Below are 22,287 nucleotides of genomic sequence, written 5' to 3' on the forward strand. Positions count from 1 at the left end.
TAACAGGGGACGTGAAGTCTCAGAGACCGCTCTATTTGCAAATTTTAAAAAATTCGTGTAATTATGATATATTCCTCCGATGTCCCAAAGATGTTCTTTGAACTTTTATTAGGAAGAGGAAAAATATTTTTAAATTTTTACTCGAAACATACCTTTTCCGTGGAACTTTTGCTTGAGTCTTAAGATTTTTCGAGAAAATCATATGCTGTAGTCAATAACTATCTACTCGTAATGAAAAGGAATATATTATTCATTAATGATTTCATATTAGTTCTTTCATATATACAGAACACTTTGGTACCAGAAAATTCGTTATATCACGTTACGGGAAATTTTTGACAGCGTTTACCGGTTAGTATTTCGTGTCGTATTTCGAGGAATAATTCAGCCGCCATTGTCCCTAGAACATCATTGCATAATGTTTGTGAACATTTCAAACAACTCTTAACCTCATTTAGAATATTTTGCATCTCTTCCACATCACGCGGATAAGATCAAATGAAGGTCCGCGGTTTCTAACGTAAGAGCCATGTCTACTACTGCCAAAAATTGAAACACTGAAGGGCAAGTGCGGTCTCACAGACCGCTTCTAAGAATGCAATGAAATTTAAACCAGATGCACTTGCCTACAGATACTGATACGCAAGGAGGGAGGAGTTCAAGGTCACAAAACAAAAAGCTGTTAGGGAAACCATTTAATTGGACTGAAAATGAAATAGGGGTCATCAGATGAAATTTTTAGCGATCTGTGAGACTGCACCTCCCCTTTTAAGGGATAAGTTAATAATCAGCCGTCAGATCATTTAAATGAAATTTTTTTTTCTCCATATGTTAATTGAATATTTTGGGATATTTTAAGAAAGGATGGGGAAAAAAAAACATTTCAGTTATAAATTTAAATTAAAAAAAAAACTTCGGAGATTTATCGTTTGAACCTAAATTTGAACCCTGGACGGCCAGTTTTCGAACCAGATGCACTAACTATGGAGCGATTCATGTTACAGCGTTCTGCATTTTAAACGTGGTATTTACAAAAAAAATCATCTTTATTTAACTTTTTGATTCAAGTTAAATATAATCATCCGTGAGCTTTAGGAGATCAGTATAGAATGTTTGTTCCGAATATAATTCGATTTTTTGGATGATAATACATTGAAGAAAAGGACGTATGAGTTTCAAATTTCAGAAAAAAAAAATACCGACAGGATTAACGATCGAACCATGGGCAGCCTGTTTTCAAGCTGGACGATTTAACCACCGAGCTATTCGCGCTCGGGTGTTCTGTATCTTAATCGTGAAATTTACAGAAAATGATCCGTTACCATGTCATTTATTTAAGTTCAATACACGGTGTTACAAAAGAATGATCCGATTTGAAATGCGTACGTTATGAAAACTTTTAAAAATAGACACTTCAGATTCATTTTACGTTACATAAATAATGTTTTTTTTTTTTCAAAAAAAATTATAATATGTGTTCAATATGTCCACCTTTATATGTACGGCATACGTCTATACAGTAGTCAAATTCCTTCCGAACTTTTACAAGCCTGTCTGCATCGACTGCTTCCACTGCTTAAAGAAACAACACGTGTCTTTGAATTGTTTCAACCATCTTCTAATGCTCTTCGGGGCAAGAGATTTAACACCACTGTATTCGCGACGAAAATTACGCTAAACAAATGTTACGTAATCGCAGATCACGATTTGTTGAACGCAATACAATTTTTGTCGTGCAGTCGCTATTTTCACAAATACTGAAATGGCGGCCAAAGAAAGAGAGTTAGCGCTACCTGTCGGCAACTCCGTGAAACTTGAAGTTTTCTCAATTCTACGAAATGAATTAAAATCTGAATAGTTATGGTATTTTGAAATCGGTTCATTCTTTTTGAAACATCCTGTGTTATTAGCCGTGCTGAATTATGTTAATCCGAGAGTAGTTAGATGCGTTGAGATGCGATGCATTCCTTCTTTCGTTTTTTATTGAATGAATGTAATTTACATTGTTGTGTCAATTTAAGCCTCCTCAGGTGGCAAGAAAGACGCAAAGCCACCTTAATACATCATCAGTGTATTTCGATTCTACTGGTTGCGCAAGCATTCGAAAGCTACCAACCACTATAAGATCTATGCGATCTAGATTGTTGTCTTTATTTTTTACGTTACATATTTTGAAATTATAAAAAAAGTTGTTTTTAGTACCAAAAATTTTAAACGACTGAAATTAAGTCGTTATTTAACGATATTTTTTCTAAAAAATGTTTTAAAATGTGTTAGCATGTAGTGTATACATCAATGAACAAAAAATCACAAATAACTCAGATTGTTAATAAGTTTAATACAAAAATATATTTCCATTTCTTCATTGTAGCAAATTCACATTCTATAGGAACAATACAAATAGAACATCCAAATGATTTATATTTATAAACTCCATTCCAAATTTGCTTGCGCCAACAATTTTTAAAATGTTTAAACATTATTTGTGAGCATTTAAATACTAGTGTATTGACAATTCCGCATTACTTGCATTCGTAAACAAACATACTTAGCACGTCTTTTTTAAAATAAAACAATATCATTAAAGTAAGAAGTAACAACGTCAAAAAAGCACAAATTGCAGATTACTGCACACGTGTTTCGGCGTTACAGGGAATGAAGCTCATTACTTTTTGCATTGAAAAAGGCGTTCCCTGTAACGCCGAAACACGTGTCTGCAGTAATCTGGAATTTGTGCTTTTTTGACGTTGTTACTTCTTACTTCACTGTTCAGCACAAATGTATTTATTTATCTTAATCAATTTCATGTTGATACACGCCCATTTTCAAAAATTGCAATGCATTTTTTTTGTCCTGAAGATGACAAACATGTTAAGGAAAATAAGAAGGTGGAGTTATTATTTTATTTAAATTTATATATAAATATGCATAGTGTTTGTTATCCTTTTATGTCTTGAGTTTTACCTAAAATAAAAACGTTTTTGATAAGTACAAGACAAAAGTTTCAGTAAACTCAAGCTACTAATTTCTGCCCTAGGCAGGTAAACGGCAGTGTCAGCAGAAATAAGTGTTCGAGATATTTGAAGAAATGCGTTCTGAAATCAATAATACAACTAGGGAAATGTTGGATTTAGACGCATGCTTGCACAATAAAGCTAACGTACGGTAGGTGACAAAAAAGCCTAAAAAAAAACGAAGCATTTTTGGTTGTTGCACTTTTACTTGTCCACAGCAGTAGTTTTCATTGGCAAAGAGATGTGCTTTTGTTTTAACAAAAATTAATTTGTTACCAATTATTCAATCAAAACAGTAATTCATTCTGATATTATTCAACACATTGAAAAATCAGTCAAATTTAAATGTTTTATTAGCTTTGGAATCGATACGCTTAAAAACATAGCAAATCTTCATTAGTATCGTTTTTCAACTGTACATCAGTGTTTTTACTGCTGAATAAGCAGGAACAAGACGTTTTCAAGATTCTTGCATTTTTAGAAATGAATATGCACCAGTGTATGATAATCCTTGTGATTGTAAAATAAGAAGATTACCACTTCTTAATTGAATGCTGCTTATACTAAAGGCAGACGGAGTGTTTCATTTTTAGGAAAAATCTTAATGATAACTTGCTGGTAAATGACTTTTGTTTAGCGGTCAGTTTTGTATTATAAATTTTTTTTTTTAAGTTCTAATCATAACGTATTTGTAATCAGCATAAAATTAGCTCAAATTAGCATAATAGTTCAATTGTGAAAATCCTAAATGTTAAAATGAAGCAGTGAGAAGCAAATGGATGTATTTTGACTTTTTAAAGTTTCTTATAAAACGTGCTTGAAGTTCGGATTCCAGATAGGCTTTCATTGTTTTTTTTCCTCTAAATCGTGCTTTATAGCAGAACCCATCAGAGCTACTAGTACCATATCTTGCTCCAAAACAAAGGAGCAGTTCCTTTATTATTTGTGCTAGTTATCTCCAAAAAATATTTTGGCATTTACATTCCTGTTCTTTTCACTGACTCAAATGTTTTTGATATTTTGCTTTTGCAATTTTAAGTATGATGGCTACATTACTGTTTGGGTGTTACGTTTAAAGAAAAAAGAAGTTTACTATAGATGACGCTAACCTTACATGTCAGCATTGTGAAGGGTATGCATATTCTAATCACAGCACTAGAATATTGTGAGGTTAGGTTTGCGTAAAACAATGGGTTGACTTCCTTCAATCCAAAGTACTACTTTTATTCATTAAAATAGATAGAATAAGCAAGCAAAAAAAAAAAAAAAAAGTGGACCCAGAATATACTTTCATTTTCTCAACGGCTTTTTTTAAATTATTTGTTTTAAATGTCCGATTTTTCAAACAAGGCGCGATCTTTATGACGTCACAAATGATGCACTTTGCCGCATCTTTCTACTACGTGTCCACGTTATGATAATCAAACAGCGAATTAAAATTGCTTCCTACGCTTGCTACCAACCATATCGTTGCCAATACACGTTGTAAAGATGAGAAGTAAATATTTTGCACTGTGAATGGCAACACTGAATTGCATTTCATTATTTGTGATATCATCGGCAAAAGTCGTAAACAATGAAATCGCTCCGATTTAAGTATTTTTTCAAAAATATTAAACGCAAACAAATTTATCAAAAAATGGTCAGATCCTATGTTTTTAAGCATGCTCTTTCAGAAAAAAATACTTTTAAAATTTCGGAATCGACCCCATTGGGATATTTTAAAAATTCATTTTGGAATGATTTTTCCATCTTTAAAGTTATTTTAAATTTCATATCGCATTTCAAATTGCATTTGTCAGACTAATTGGTCTGTTAGCAATTTAGTGAGCAAAACAATTTGGTTGTAAAACTCCAGAATACACGAAACAACCTATACATGTCATCAAAAAGATTTAGAAAAAAAATAATAAATGAAAATTATGTAATGTGCACATTAGCAAAAGAATGACTGTTTAAAAAAAAATAATCAAAATACTAAATATTTACATTTATTGTAGTCCGCAGAAGTAATCGTGTATCCTTTAATTCTTGACAAATATGTCACTAGAATATAATTTCAACATATTTTTTGAAAAGAATGAGATTCGATTTCCGCTACAACGCGATTCAACTTACGCGAAATGGCTATAACGCGTTTTACACGAGTAAAGAATTTTAGAACTAACGTGAATTCATCGCCGCGATTCGAAAGTTTTCGTTAAGGAATCGCTGGGCGTAAGTGTCGTCTTTGAATCTGACTATGTAATAAGGGTTTTACAAATTTACATCATTTCTTTAGCATTACTGAAGTGCAGAAGTTCCCACACCGTACAAATCATCGCTTTGTTAGTCTATACAAAAAACCATTTCGTATTTTCCACTCTAAATGTTCAAGTAATTTAACATAATAGTATTCAAACGTGCTGTTTCAGCTTAAGCTGGGGAAGAGAAAGTTTCTTTAAACTCAAGAAAAAGTGAAAATCATCGGTATGCAGGAAAACATTGCTAACGATCCGTCGAGCATCACAGCACCGCCCACCATGATCTTCAGTTTTTTTACTTATAGTAATTATTATGTTTACCTACTCTAGAGTAAGTGTACCTAATAGAGTAGCATTTCGTTATTATTATCAATGCATACCGTTACATACATTATTGCACTTAGTTTTACTCTCCCATTAACGATTGATTTTTCATAGCAGTAAAAAAAAATAATTATTATGGATTTTTAAAAAGAAATCTTAAATGAAATTTTTAATTTATTAAATAAATCTAATAAAAAATTGAGTCAAATAAAATAAATAAATAGACTCAAATATGTAAAAAAAAATTCTAAAGATATAATTTATTACTGGTGAATATCCATTTGAGAATAAAGGGTATTATGATAATGAAAGAAAAAAAAAACAGCCAGCGAGTGTAATCTTAGAAAAACAAGCATGTTCTGACTAATTACGTTAATGTAAAAAAAAAAAAAAAAAAAAAAAACGATTTTAAGTTGCTTAACTAGATAGTACATAGATTGGCAATAATTGGTTTTTGATGCTCTCATTAGGATCTGCGTAACCTTCACAATGCCAGCAGGTTAAGTTTGGATATAAACTATATATATAACAGCAAAAACCACCAGATAATTTTGACATAATTTACTTCAATAAAGTCCATATCCGAATGCATAGTGCAGGTGACATCGGGAACTAATTTTCGTTTCTTTTTTTTTTTTTTTTTTGTAAAGCTATGTTCTGTTTTTGAAGGGAAGCGAATATATTTTAACGGAACAATAATTCAGAAAAAATCAACTTTTTATAAATAAACAATAAAAAAATTACACTCTTGTTGTCAGCTGATGGGTTGTAGTACCAATTTCATCTCATAATGGAGGCGGTGGCCTTTTAAGTGTAAAATACAAATATTTTTTCCTAAAACCCTTGGCCATTACTTGGACATGCTTGACACTTTGAGAAAATTTTACAGTGAAAAACCAAGGAAATTAATTATCTAACACACAGCACGTCGTTTCTGCACATGACATGTTTTAACATTGCTTTGGAATATAGCAGTAACAAAATGTCCATAAAAAATTCAAACTGTAGCACATTACAGTAGAATGAAAAAACGCTTTTCAACTTGAATTCTTCGTATCATTATTTATAATCAGCAGTAAAAAATGTCATTTTTGAATAGAATTTGTATAGAACAGATGAAACGACCATATTAGTAGTAAGTAATGATATTTATAGACAGTGATGAGCAGCCGAAGTTATTTTCAAACTTTTATCCAATCTTCGGGATTTAGAAAAAATGCTGTTTTTTGTTGTCATGTTGTATGCTTCATACTTGAATGATGTGCATTTGGGGGAGGAATGTTAAATTTTCGTGCTTTAGCAAATGTTTCAGTTCCTTTCTTCTTATCACTTTGGTCTTTGTTCAATAAACCATATATGCGTCTCCAACAAGTCATTATATCCTGTCAAAAAATACGAAAAAGTGAAGATGTTTTACTTGAAAAGACAAACAAGACAATTGAGGCATTCGGAGGGCACAAATTCACTTAAATTAACTCCTTTAGCTATTAGTAAAATATATTTAGAACACCAACTAACACATTTTAAAATTTCCATTTAATAGTTTATATGCTATAATGTTACTCTAAAAATGCAGAAATTGGAGAACTTCTATATGCTCTGTTGAGTTACCAAAAATATTCGATTTTTGTCGATGCCTTTACTATGTCAACGCTGACGATCACCAGTGAATATCAATACTTACCAAGTTTCGGTCCTTCAAGGTATAATATATCGTCGCTAAAACGACAAATGAGCGTATCTCATTTTTAAGCATTTGGCAGAAAACCGATTTAAAAGATTTCCAGTTTAATGTATCGCATGGGAACCGACACCAGTGTGAGGGACTGTAACTTTTTTTAACTATTTATTGCAGAGATACGCCCATTGATCTTATTATAAAATCGACTGTGGGACATTTCGGTGGTGGTCATAACTCATTTTCCGATTTTTTTTTGAGGTACACCCCCTCTTTTTTTTTTTATAATGAAGCTTTTTTTTTTGCTTTAATTGTTTTTTTTTTTGTGCTTTTTGGTGAATATTAAAAATTTTTTTATGGAATATAAAAACTTTAAAGCTTAATTGTTTGTGTATACAATATAATTTTTAATCTCTGAGCCAAAATATGTGTTTTTTTTTTAATTGTTTGCACTTGTGATAAATATAACGGATCAACGGTGAAATTAATACGAACTGTTTATTTAATCCATCAATCGTACCTCAGAAAAAAATTAAGTAGTGCTTATTTCTAATTGTTGAACACCAAAAATTTTAGAATATTTAATGATGAACTATGTTCTATCAAGCCTTAAGATATGCACAGCTGTGTGGTGTTAAGTATAATTTAGCCTTTTGGGTTTTATTCCAATTATTGTATATCTTTTCATAACCAAAATATAACAAAGAGATCTAAAAAAAGCTACCAGTTTTACAATAACTTTCCCTTCTGAATCGCATATATCGGGTATAATGAGAATGGCATAGGTCATTATAAAATAGTTAGGAGAAAAATGAAGGTCTCTGGCAACTTCTGCAAAAAATAAGGACTAAAGCGTAGATTTTAACTTTCAAGAAGGATTGTTATTTAAACAAAAGTACTTCAATAAATATAGTAATAATGCATATATTTTTATGAAAAGTTACATACCTTTACCACGCACATTATAAAACTAATGATAGATTTACTAAAATATAATAAACTACATACATAAGTTAAAGTTGTGCATAGTGCTCTTCATGGCAAGAAATTCTAGCTGTTTATCCAATTAACTACATTAAAACTGATCTATGCCACTATTAATATTACCTGAAGAGTAGTTTGAGATAGGTAAAGTTTTTGCGCTGTCATAGGTCCAGATTTACCATAATGTTTCAAAAATTTGAGTGCGCTCCTATTGAACAAAACGAGGGCTGTTTGAAAAGTATCTGACTTTTTTTTAAAGGAAAACCTATGGGATGTGAATTAAGCGCTCTTGCATGAGCCGACTTAGAGTATTTCTTTGAAACTGTTAATTTTCCCCGTCTGTCAATATCGTTAGTCGTTGGCAATCAGTGTTCGGCGTAAAGTGTAGGACCCTCGACGGTTTTTTTAATTTCAAGAAAATCATAAAATGGCTGGAAGGGCACTAACCTCGTAATCACCCATTGGTTTTAATAAACAGCTGGAAGTCTCAAGGTAACACATCAGGAGAGTAAGAAGGTTGTTCAACTGCACACATTTTTCTTTTGCATAAAATATTGAAATCGAGTGCAAGAAATGTGCTAAGAAATCGTCACTGTCATTCGGAAACCATTCAAAAGGCGTAGACGAATGCCCATCTACATTGTTCAATGGTTTCTTCTTGAAAAACACTCAGTTTCTGGAGAAAAATAATGCTGTAGCTCCGCTTCAGCATTAAACTCAGTTAATGAGACTTTGTTTGCGAGCGTTTGGGGCTATTGACAAAGGAGGAAATAATTCACACATGCGTACGAAGGTTTAAAGTCAGCTCATGCAAGCGCGCTTGATTCACATGCATCATGGTTTTCACAACAAAATTAAGATCTGATAGTTTTTTTACAGCCTCTGTATACTTTAGCCTTTTATATAAACTTATTACACTAAATAGATAAACTAAAAAACTACCCAAACACATGTTTAAATTATTTTGCAACAATTTAATTTCAAATATATTACAACAATTGGCCCATTGGTTTGCTTATTGATATATTTTTTTAACTTTTAAAATAGGACGTGAGCCCATCAATTACCTCGAGTAAAAAATAAGTAAATAAATAAATAAAAAGGCCTTCGACTGCAAAAGAAAAAAAAAGTCATTTTCTGCAAAAGTAAATTCCTCTTGTTTACGAAATTTTCTGACACGTTATTGGGATTCATGTTTTTCATGAAAAAATTAATAAAAAATATTATTTTCGCCCACTTTAAATCGGAAAGAAACTACAAAAACACTGAACGTTTTGAAACTTGTGTGAATACATCCAGGCTATGGCGTGTTGCTTTTCTCACTATCAATAAACATATTGATTTCTATAAGAATACGGGAATAACATCATTAGGTAAAAACATGTAATTAAGGTTTGCTTGATTTATAGGATGTAGTTTTGGGTTAATAAAAGTGTGTTCGCTTTTTACAAATAAAAGTTTCATTTTTAATGAAACACCATATTAGAGTTATAAATTAATTACTTCGATACAAACCCTGATCATTAGTTGTTCACATCTTTTTCTGATGCAGTGTGTAGTTGGAAATCTACAGTTTTGATTTTTTTTCTCATAACAAATTATTACAAATCTGATTGACTTGGATTAGATTTTTATTCCAATCGTTTAAATAGTTAGTTAACTATTGAAACGATTGGAACGGTCTTAACTAACGGACTTTTAAGGTTAGATTTTTTTTTAGCTTACAAAATATATGTCAATACTTATTGCGCAACTCATTCTTTGAAAATTTATGTTAAATTTAATGAAGCAATTAACAACAAATTGTTATTTTTTTTTTAAATAGAAAAGTAATGTAAGGTGTTTGTTTTACTCATTGTTAAGAAAAAAAGCTCTTTAAAAATGTGAAACAATTTATTGCAGAATTTTCTTACAACTTTACATTTTTTTCTAAATTGCCGAAATTGTTAATTCTAAAATCCATTTCAAGTTATTTTCTTTTTTAATTAAAACAATATAAAAAAAAATCAAAAGAAAGTTTACTTTTAAAGTAATGCTATTTTTTAACAACAAATGTAAACAAACATTGTCAGCAGTTTAATACACAAACGAAAATAAAGGATTGCAGATCAAAACAAATAGATTTTTGATATTTTACTCTGTAATAATATTAATGTAATATTAATAATAATAATAAAAGCAGTACTTATTTGTTCGTGCTAATGGTATTATTATTAATATGAATCATTGCACAAGCAAAAACCTTCAATAAACCTTACTATATCGAAAAAATCAACTATTTTCATTCAATAAAAAAATTCCTATCACACATAAATTTGAGTAAGAGGATCATTGATGTAAAACAGGATTTCAAACAAACCCGAGTCCTCTACTTTGGCTAATAACCAACTGCACGTAATTAGAATAACTGATCTGTAATTAGAACTTGAAATAAAATTCTCAAATGTATTTTTGAATGTCGTAGCATAACGTACCTGTAGTCAATAAACCAACACTGTAAGGAAGATATGGCAATTCATCTTCAATTAATAATTCATATTTTCATGGAAAATTCATCTATGGATGGAATGAATGAAGTATGAATGAAGAATCCCTGGAAGCCTAAAAAAGGAATAAAACAATGAATGAGCATATTTTGATGAATATGATAACACCTTTATCAATAAACTATTTTTGAAATTTCTAAATGGGTTGTTTCCTTCAGCCAAAAGTACTACTTTTGGTCACTGAAATTGATAGAAAATGCAAAAAACATGGAAACAGAAAAAACTTATTTTCCCAACCGTTTTTTACGCTTAAGTTCACGTAAAGTTAAATCTTTCCAAAAAAAAAAAAAATCGATTTGATTTTGCATGTACTTGTACAGTCTAAGTAAATTGAAATATTACGTCATAGTTTCAGTGCTAGTATGATAATAATTACAGTTAATATGATATTTAGCATGTAAGTTTCATAATTATAGTAACCATATCAACCACTGTTTAATTTACACTAAAGGCAATCGTTAATATAGTGTGTCGCTGGAAATTTCCAGCTTTTTTGACCACACTCATTTACGCTTGACTTGAAAAAAATATTACATCGGCACAATGTGAACCAACGCAAACCAAAATTCTTTATTCCTATTAGAAAAAAAAAATGAGTCCTTTAAACCTCCATGGATTTGAGCCGAACTGCATAGAGACGTACTATACTGACAGGTAAATGTTTTGCTTTGTACTAATTGGTCATAATTTGCTTGAACCCTGTTTATCCACTTATCAAATTATTTAGATTTCAGATCGTTGTTTTTTTTCTTTTTTTTTTTAATCCAGGATTATTTACACTGAACACGAGAATTTTTTTTTTTTTTTTTTAATAATTTACTTAAACAATTTCTTAATTTATTTCTTCTTTGTTATTGTATGCATCAAAGCAAAACTACACTACACTTCACTTCAGTAGTCTGAAAGAAGGACAATAAGAGCTGATGATAAATACTAATTTGTTAAGGAACTCATTAATGAGGAAGAAGAAAACGAAGAGCTTAAAATGTTACGCATGTAGTTGATCAAAACTGTGTATTGCTCTATTAATATATTGTCGAAAAATTTTATTCTGAAATAGCGTCTATAACATCTTTTGTTTTTTATCATACCCAGTTGTTTGTTCAAAAAAAAAAAAAACCTTTAGATAAACACCATACCTTTATGAATAAACTATTTTTGAAATTTCTGAATTGATAAGAGAAACCAAAGACCTTTAGAGACCGTTTTGATTTTTTCCTCTCTTTTTGCCTTTTTTTTATTGGAACTGAGTTCAATTTTTTAAGTAGCACTTTTTCTCCAAGCATTTTTTTCCTCTCTTTAAAATCCTTAAGCTTTCGAAATAGCCACGTATATATATATATATATATATATATATATATATATATCCAAATAGAAACCTCTCAAAAATAAGTCAAAAAATAAAACTCAATAATTTTCTCTTTTGTCATAAAACATGGCACCTTTTTCCTTTATAAAGCATGATTTTAGTGTTAGGATTTTTGTTTAAGTTTTTTTTTTAATGTTTTATTCTTTATAGTTTCATTCCAAAAATTTACTACGTAAATGGCTTTTCTTAAAGTTTTAAAACATATTTTTAAGCTTAGAAATAAAATGTGAACTATATCTTCTAAAATCACCCAATTAATGTATGAAAAATTAAAATAACAATAATAAATAATAATACTTTTAGTATTAGTAACTAAATACTAATGTTGACATCAACACGTAACTCAATTTTAAATAAATCATTCAATTAATGCAACTTGTAAGTTAGGAGTTACATTAGATGAATTATTAGTTCATGAAATTAAATCTTATATCTTATTATTTTTCATCTTGAAGTCACACAGCCAATTAGATGCATCCTACAAATATTAATTAGAAATCCACAATAATAATAATAATAATAATAATTTTACCTTTAAAAGTGGTATTAAGAACATCACCATTCTTTTGCTATAATCGGGTGTCTAGTGTTCTATGTCCAAAGTCCGTTGGTGACCCCGATAGCTTTGGTATCGGTCGAATATGTCTTAACTGTTCCGTTGAGCCTCCAGTAAAATAAACTGAAAAATAAAAATAATAACTGTTATGAATGCGCACTACAGCTTTATATAAAGATTACAACAGTGTAAAAACTATGTAAAAAAAGAAATGCGCAAATTTTTGGTAAGGAATTTGTTGTTTAACACCGGAAAGACGGAAGAGGCTTGTGCGAGGCTTGTGCAGCCCCTAGAATAGTATCTTGCCTTTTAAATCAAAAACAACAAACTGAATGTAATGGAAATTTCTGATTTTTCAGGATATGACGCTATAAGAGTGCTAATTTATTATTTTAGTTATTAGACTTCTAAATGTGTAAATATTGATCCTTATAAATTTAGAAAAGACGGGAGGAACCACAGCGGCTCTTGAGATATTTTGAAACAAAAATTAAAGAACATTTTCCTCTCTCCTACTTACTGCAGCATGAAAAAAAAATGATGTTGACTTGAGTTTTACATCCCCCACCATCCTAGTTTTGCAGCTGGATAAGACTCCAAATGCAGAACACTGCCAAACGCTAATGTATTAAGAATTCACATGAAAATCAGGAAGTTGCCACAGTGGCCTAGTCAGTGTTTCTAGGTATACGGCAAATTTCAGTCATTTAAGCACTAAGCATGGAAAAAAGCAATTAAAAAAAAAAACTTTTTTTTCTAGAAAATTATAATACATATCCAATTTTTTTTACGGCTTCTCTTGATTATAATAGTTTTAATATTCTAATACAATAATGCTCTGAAATGCTCTTACATTTATTATTACTGCCAATGTAATTGCTCTAATTGATATTATTGTCATTATACATTAATTCAAAAGACATAAGTTTAAAATTTTCTTTCTTGATATAGTAAGATTTACATAATGCTAAACTTGGTGAATAACGGAATGTGATGAATTTTTTTGAGAAGAATAAATTGGTGTTCAATGCTAATATAAAATAAATATTTTAAGAAGAAACTGGTTGGTCATTCGTATTTAGTTAGTTGTTCCATCCTTGCTTCAATCTGCAAAAGGGGAGGCGAAAAGTATGACATGACAGGGAGCGTGAGGGACGACCAAAGATCCGCACTACTTTCTTTTTTTTTCAAATTGTGTAGATAAGGTACAATATCGTTATTACCCTTAGATGTTATTTTATTTATTTATTTATTTTTTTGCGCGGTAAAAAAAAAATGATGTATACATTTTTCGAAAACATTTTGCTATATCTTTAAGAATGTTTGTGAAACATCATATGATGCAAAACATATTTTACTTCTAATAATCAAAACAAGTACACTATTTATTAATGATTTACTTTTAATATGTACGGAAAACTTGAGTAGGGGAAAAAGGAATACATCACATTAAGGAACATTTTTGACAGCAGTTTAACTATTAGTACATCATGTCGCATTTCCAGTAATAATTCTATATTCATCGTCCCTAGAACATTCATTGCGTATTTTATGCGAACATCATAAACAACTTCCAACTTCATATAGAATATTTTGGATATCTTCCGCACTCCGCGGACTTAATGTGAGATTCATGTGTACTAAAGCCCTGGATCGTAGCCTAAGTAGCGACACGTCGACCATCTTGGGGCAAAATGATGCTTTCCTCTATGTCTGTTACGGAGAACTAGCGTGTTTTGCTTCTTGAATGTGGTGTTCCTTGATTGTGAATTGACATGGAGTTCATTTGAAGCCACAATTAAGAAGCAAACACGCTACTTCACCTTAGCAGACATAGAGGAAAGCATCGTTTTGCCCCAAGATGGCGGACGTGTCGCTACTTATTCTGCGATTCAGGGCTTAAAGTGTATTACTGTCGGGAAATGTAACATTGAAGAAGAGGGTGCATCTCACAGAGTAAATAATGCAATTTAATTTCAACCATATGCACATGACAAAATATGTTTATGAGAGAGAGTCATGTTTGAGGACTCAAAAACCTAGAATTAATTGAGAATAGCAACTCGATCGGCCAAAGCATGTTTTATGGTTGGCAATTGGCCCGTTCCATGTTACGGGTTTAAAATGATTGCTATAGAAATTCTAGTGTTTTCGAGTTATTCAGAGTTACATTATTATCGAGCAAATTATTGTGAATGTTTGAAAACATTCCGAACAACAAAATCTTTTGTTGTAATTAGAGACGTACCGAGTAGGACTTTGGCCGAGTAGCCGAATACCGAATACTCGGCCTTTCACTACTCGGCCGAGTACCGAGTACCAATTATGTTTTAAGAAGAACCACCGGCACACATGTGATGAATTTTGAGCTCATTGGAATAGTAGTATAGACCTCCATGCAATTTTTTAGTTTTTAAACTGAATTCCAGCTGAAATTTAATTACACATTATTTAAAAAATTTTGTTTGTGTCAAAAATTTTACAAAAAAGTTATTTTTTAAATAAAAAATAAACAAATAAATAAAAGGTATGATTAATCAAGTTAGAATTAAAACAAATTTTATCAATCAGTGCATGAAATGTGAGCTAATGAATGAAAAAATATCCAACAAAGAAATCCGACTTTTGTTGGATGCCTTTAAATCCATAAGCTCACATTTTGTGCATCGAAAAGGCATTCCTTGTAATGCCAAAACACGCGTCTGCAGTGTTTCTGAACATTTGTGCTTTTTACGTTGTTTTATTTGCTTTTATTTTTTAATCAAATCTTATTTTATATTTCTGATAAATAATTTTTGTTGGTAGCAAAAATCCATTTAATAATATAAAAGTTTCATATTTTCCTTATTTTGAACAAATAAGTTTTATTACCTTTGGGGACATTAAAGTAAAGATTTACTCCGTTGAAAAAAAATAAGCATAACATATAACAACTTCGTTGATCTCAAAATTTAAATTTGACTTGTGAATTTTTATTGTAAATTATTGCAGTACATTATATGCTTGCACTTTTTCATTAATTTTAAAATCTGTCTTGAACAATATTTAATTTTTTACAACTACTCGGTATTAGCCTAGTATCTGATCAAAATTCGGCCGAGTATCGAGTACTCGGCAAATTGGCCTAGTACCGAGTAGTTACCGAGTACTCGGTACGTCTCTAGTTGTAATTATTTTTCATGATCATCTAAAATAAGCATTAACGCAGCACCTAGTCAACATGTAGAAAATAGTTTAATTTACATCGGAATTTAGTAATCTGGTTTTTGAGTTGCTCATGTAAATTACCATGTCGGATATTCTGGCAATAATGACCTTATTTACTAGTTCAATCGAACAGCCATTAGACAGATGAAGAGCTGTTAGACACCTTCTTTAACAAATTTAAAACATTCAATTTGCGGCTCGAGTACCTAGCGGATGTTTAAATCGACAGGTGAAAAGACCATCTATCTATTGTACGTGTTTGCTACCTGCGTCCTTATATCGTTGCATTCAATTAAGAAAAATTCTGCTCGAAGGACAAACAATCAGACTCTTTTACATCCAGCACCTTTGTGAAGTAGTATGCTGTCTGGCTTCTGTGCCACTCTATTTGCATTTTAGCGGTAAAAATATTCTACGCTGAGGTTTTAAAATTATTGCGTTAAAATTTGAAAAGTTATTAAAAAGTTCAAAAATTAGGATGAAATATTCACCTTCTGTTTCATTTTTAAAATATTCACCTTCTGTCTCATTTGCAAAAGGAATGATATCTGGACCTTTTTCACTAGTGTCTTGGCTATCTTCCAGTTCCTTCTTCAAGGGTGTCTCGCATCTGAAAAAAATATCAAAATTAGATTTCAACCACCACTTCATAAACCTTCTTTGATTTTTTTTCAGCTATTAGTAAATATGATTGCAGCTCACTTACATATTTTTTTTTTAAATGTGTATCTCAATATTTTTCAATCTTTTTTCCCACACCATGTGTATTTACACTCACTGCAATGAAATAAATAAAAAAAAGAAAGAAAAAAGAAAAGCTAAATGATTCTTATCTGGTTTCATTCTGAAAATTATGGTTTAAAAATTAATTTACGCGATTCTTGATGACGCTTCAACGAACAGAAAGACAACTTATATTTTTTCAGGTATCAGCAATTGCGAAAAAGATGCAGACCTAGAAAAGTTTAATAATCAATCTTTAAATTTCTTACGATGTACTTCCCTTAATGCGTTTTTTCGGTTCGTCATATTAATCGTTTAAAAGGAAACGAATAGTTAAGATCTGTGCTGGGTGGTTTTGAATTAGCAACGAGTTGCATCTACCAAGCAGTTTAACGAGGCAGTAAAACATTTTAACGAGATTAAACGGACTCTAGAGTAAACAAATCGCATTTTGTAGATAATCAAGAGATCATGTCAGGGGTACATTACGCGGAAGCAATTTCGAACGGAATAAATATAGGGGAACATTTTTTAGTATTTGTCTTGTGGTTCAAAAACTGAAAATTATTGAGCTTAATAAAAAGGATAGCATTTAGTTTAACTGGTTAAACCATAACTAAACAAAACATTTCAAAATTGATGAATATATTATTAAAATAGAAACATAAACGTGTCTTTTAATAATGTTTTCTCAAGAATTGAACTAATAATTCAAGTTCCAGGTTTAACGTAATCATAACGGATGTAATATCATTGAAAAGTATTGGGAAGCGCATTTCTAACTTTTCCTAAATAGCATTATAATTTAAACAAATTCAAGGGATTTTTTTTCTGAATAACGGTTATATGAAAGAAAACAAATAGAGGTGTTTCCTTATTCTTTGTTGTAAGAATATAATATTCCAGTTTAGAAAAAAACTTTTTACTTACTATTGGCAATACTTGTTACTAATATACCTTAAAAATATTTTCAATATTACCTATCTACTTGGAGTGATTTATTTTGTTATGTTTATTCTTCAAAAAGTGCTTTTCTGACGTTAAAGCCAGGAAAATAATGATTAAAAATATTTCTAAGTAACTTGTAGTTGAAGTGCAGGACGAGTTCTTAATAGTATAAATGCCAAAAAAAAAAAAATGTAGAAAAAATTTAAAACTATATGCTTTAATTTTACAACGGAAATTATGCTATTAAATTTTGCTTCTGTATTTAAACGTTTCATATCAATAAAAACAAAGTACCAATAACACACATTTAGTATTTATAATTCGCCTCTTATATGTAAATCAATATACAACTGCATCAATTTAAAATTGGTTTTTGAAAATAACTTGAAATATCCCTACCTCGTTGAATCGTCTTGATTTGGAGGTTCTGAAAGAACAGAAACTGTATTATAAATCATGAAATAAATCTACTAACACAAAAGAAAAAAAGTAATACAAATATTTATTTATTTTTATTCTTCTTTATAAAGATGGTGACACTTCATTTTTTTTTCAAAGTATGTTAAATAAAATGGTACCGTTAACTCTAAAACTATGCAATCTCTAAACATTTTGCTTTAATCGTCATTATAAGCTGGGGATGTGTTTGCTGCAAATTTAAAAGCTTTGATTCTAACATATAATTTAAAAATTACCAAGTTTTTATTTACAGGCATTTATATTTTATACATGACTTGTTTCACCTATTACTAAATAAACAAAACTAGTTTCAAAAAATTACGAAAAAACCAAGCCCAAAGCTTAAAGATCTGCTAAGCAACCAACCAATGAAGCTAAGTAAATAGCACTTTAAAGAAACAAACAATTTTTAAATTGAACCAAAAATTTAGGTGGCAAAACACAGTAAAAAGAAAGCCAAACTTAAAGTGATGGAGCTGAGATCAGCAGTAGAGTTTCCATTGTTGATGAGTACAGAATTTTCTACTGAGTTTTGTTACCTTATTTTTGACGGATCTTAAAATTGCTTGCTTGTTTAAAAGGCTGTATACCGTAAAACCGTACAACTTAAGACCATTTAAGGAATCTGGTAGTATGTGCCATGTAGTGGTCGTTGGAGCAAAGCTAAAGTCTATTTAAAAAAAACTCAGTAGGTTCGCAAGTATTGTCCAGCCCAAGCTCCAGTGTTATCATTCTCGTGTCAACATTTATTTGTGTTGGGTGGTTTTTTGAAATTTTTGCTTCAGTTCTCAAAGTCTCCTTCGAAACCTATATTTCCCGATTGAATTCTCCGAAGAGGTAAGTTTATTAGTTTATTACTTAGGTATCTAAGATGATTTCGCTTTGCTCACTTGTCGTTTCAAAGTAAACAAAAGACGGGAATTCGAGTTGCAACATTAGACCACCCATTTTTACTACCGTTCGTCAATATTTTGTGAAACATTTTGTTTTGTCTTGAGCAGTTTTTTAGTTTTCGGGTTTGCTAAGGTTTTAGACATGCATCCTGAGAAAAGAAATAAGATAGGCGGCTGTCTTTACCCTAACTGTTCGCCTGTACTGGCGGAAACAAGGAACATAAAAATCGGGAGCAACCAAATTTCAACAAGGAAGGCAAAAAAAGGGTAATTTTTGGTGTTGGCCTCATTTCCCCGATGTCATTTGGTCCATAAAAATAATATATTGCGATAGCGAAGAATCCTGCCCAAATGGGACAAAATCTGTATGAAGCCACTGTAAAAATGATAAACAAAAATGGCCTTTAAGAAAACAAAAATGAAATACAGGAGTAGGTACCTAATAATTGCTTCTCATACTATCTAAGTTTCTCATTTATATATCTGAATAAACTGTTGTATTTTTCACAATTGATTTTATTAAAGATAACCTGAAATTGACTCAAAAAGAATTTTAAAAAAGTTATAAATCGGAAAAACTATGTACACTATTTTCCTTTTTTTTAATTTTTGAAGTGTACGGGATTGGAACATAACGATATATGCATTGTAACTTTAGACCGTAGCGGTTTAGCAGTGCATATCAAGGAAAATATGAGGTGGTCTAAAGTTGTCACCACCTAGTGCAAACGTTATACCACTAAACAAAAAAGTCCCCCTCCTTTTGTGCGTAATTTAGAATTTTTTTCGAAGAGTCACTCTACAGCTGATATGTATGGTAGTGTATGGTTAAATTTTCAAACCTTTTTGGAAAAGAATAATGAAAATATGAAGAAAAATACACACATAAAGTGGTCTAAAATTGTACGGTATATATATATATATATATATATATATATATATATATATATATATATATATAAACAAAATATTCGCAACATGAAAAGAAACTAAACTAACCCTGCTTTTACGAAGAAATAAAAGGTACAACAATCAACTAGTAATTTTGCATTAGTTACGATACATTTGATTTCCTTCCAAAAAAGTAGCAGTTAATAAAAGACTTGAAAGCAAGCGTGAAAAAGTATTTTTCTGCTCAATTTTCTTACAGAGTGTTTACTACTGCATCCTAGTCATTACTGAGTCTTTCTTAACAAAATCAAAAAGAGTCAATTTACACGGAACAAAAATAAAAGAAAAAGCTTTGCTAGGAAGAATCCCATCAAAATCAATCTACCGTATTTCCAGTGGAAGTGCATTTTACCCCGAAAGGACTAAGTGAACATCTTTTAGAGCAGTTCTTTGAAAACTCGTACTGGAATGTAAAACAAAGCCCATTAGTTTCGACAGTCAAAACAAACGGCAATTGCTGGTGCAGGATGTTTGTTTTGTTAAATTTATTCCCCTTTTTGCGGGAGAATAGCTTTCTGAATGAAATTAAGATGTTTGCTTAGGATGTTTTGTGGTTGAACAAATGTTTGGAGAAAGTAAATATGCGGAAAAAATGCTGCAAATAAGTCAACACGAAGTGTGTAGTTTGATTTTTTTTCCTGACAGGTAAACACTTTTATTACGCTCATTTGTAAACCTATTAACATTAGTTTACTGTGGTTTAGCATAAATGAGAGAAGTGCTTGAATGGAGATGAAAAAGTTAAATATTTGTTTTGAAAGTGAGTTAGAAAAAAGTTAGGCAAATAAAAAAACATATAGCTTTCTATTTCTTTAGAATTAGGAAGCAAATTTTGTAACTTGTTGGATATTTTACTAATCTGTACTTTTTACGAAAGTACATGGTTCTTTTTAAAGAAATTTCTGAAGATTTAACAGCAATATCACATTCGATAAACCAGGAAAATATAGCAAAAAAAAAAAAAAAATGCATAAAGTAATGGGATCAATTTATGCAACTAGAAATAGACTAAGAGTTTAGATGCTACAACACGAAAAACCATTGCTGCTGTCATGTTTTCTTTGAAGCATTAGATACAAATCAAAAGCAAAAAATACATCTAAAAATTTAAAGTGTCAATATTATGGACAAAAAATCTTGACAACCCAGAATTCAATTTACGTGTTAGAAACATTAAAAAAATTGTCGGAGGAAAAGACTCCTGTCACATTTCTTAAAAAAAAACTTCTTTTGATAAAAGTTTAACTTAGGGAGCATTATATTGCAAAGGGTAAATTTTTCTCAATTCCGTTATTTTGATCTTAGAAAAAACATGCTCATTGGAAAAAAAAGACTTGAACATCGAACAATTATTTCCCAGTGTAAAATTTGAGAAACACGGGACTACCTTCCTTTCTAGACTAAATTATTCATTATTTGACTTTATATATCCTATATATAAGCGTTTAGCAAGATCGTTAGATTTTGTAATCTGCCTGTAATGCGATAATTGTATAATAACAGTATTTTAAACACAAGGAGAGCTTGCATTTTTTTTTTTTTTTTTTGCACAAAACTGGAAAGGTTTATTTACTTCATATAAAAATCTCTTCAACTCATTGTTTCCTCGAGCACATCATTTTATACTAATTTAAAATGTCTATATATATTTATTTAAACACCGAGTTTTATTTCAGATTAAAATTCGAAATTTTGTTGCACAATACACAAACATTGTCTAAATGAAAATTTTACAAAATCGAGCCTTTAACGAATGCTATTGGAGTAGAAATCAGGAAAACATCGCGGAATACTTTAAATCACAACTCTGGTAGACTGGTTTGGAGAAGTTGGTTTTTATTTATAAATTAAACAGAAGAACTAGATAATGCTTGCGGAAAAATCTTTAAAGATAGTAATTTGGAGATGTATACGTATGTTGTAAATTATGCGTATTAAATGCGAGTTTAAAATAGGATAATTTATTGTTAATTAGTATATATTTCTACAAAATGAAAATAAAAAATGCTAATGTATAAAAACATATTCATACATTACCTTTGTGATGTCCTTTGGAACCTTGAAGCCTTACAATGATAATGATGATTAATGCCACAATAACCAAAACAGCGACGACACCGATCAGTATACCCAAAATTGGACTCACCGTTGCCAAATCTTCCTCTGCTATTAGAAAATAAATATGTTTACTCATTTAATATTTTAAAGTTAAGTGCACATCTGTATGATTCCCTCGACATTATTTTCTTTATTCGTTATGCATAAAAATGTTATTTGAAAGCTATAAAAGCTAGCAAGAGTCTTAAGTGTTTCTCACATCATATGCGAAAAGGGGTAAGTGATACTTACCCCCATCAAATCCCTAACTTAAAGGACCTAAGGAATGCTATAG

The 22,287-nt window shown here is 30.6% G+C and overlaps 1 protein-coding gene across 1 annotated transcript in view; it reads right to left on the reverse strand.

The window, feature by feature from the left end:
• Positions 1-12,727: 12,727 nt before the first annotated feature.
• Positions 12,728-22,287, reverse strand: part of LOC129225963 (nephrin-like) — a 293,822-nt gene continuing 284,262 nt past the window's right edge. Inside the window, exons 9-12 of the mRNA XM_054860528.1 lie at positions 21,933-22,061; positions 17,992-18,019; positions 16,440-16,531; positions 12,728-12,837 (exon numbers count right to left, since the gene is read on the reverse strand). Coding sequence (XP_054716503.1) covers positions 12,728-12,837; positions 16,440-16,531; positions 17,992-18,019; positions 21,933-22,061 — 359 coding nt within the window. The remainder of the gene's footprint in view (positions 12,838-16,439; positions 16,532-17,991; positions 18,020-21,932; positions 22,062-22,287) is intronic.

This window comes from Uloborus diversus, chromosome 7, assembly GCF_026930045.1.
Source record: "Uloborus diversus isolate 005 chromosome 7, Udiv.v.3.1, whole genome shotgun sequence".
Classification (NCBI taxonomy): Eukaryota; Metazoa; Arthropoda; class Arachnida; order Araneae; family Uloboridae; genus Uloborus; species Uloborus diversus.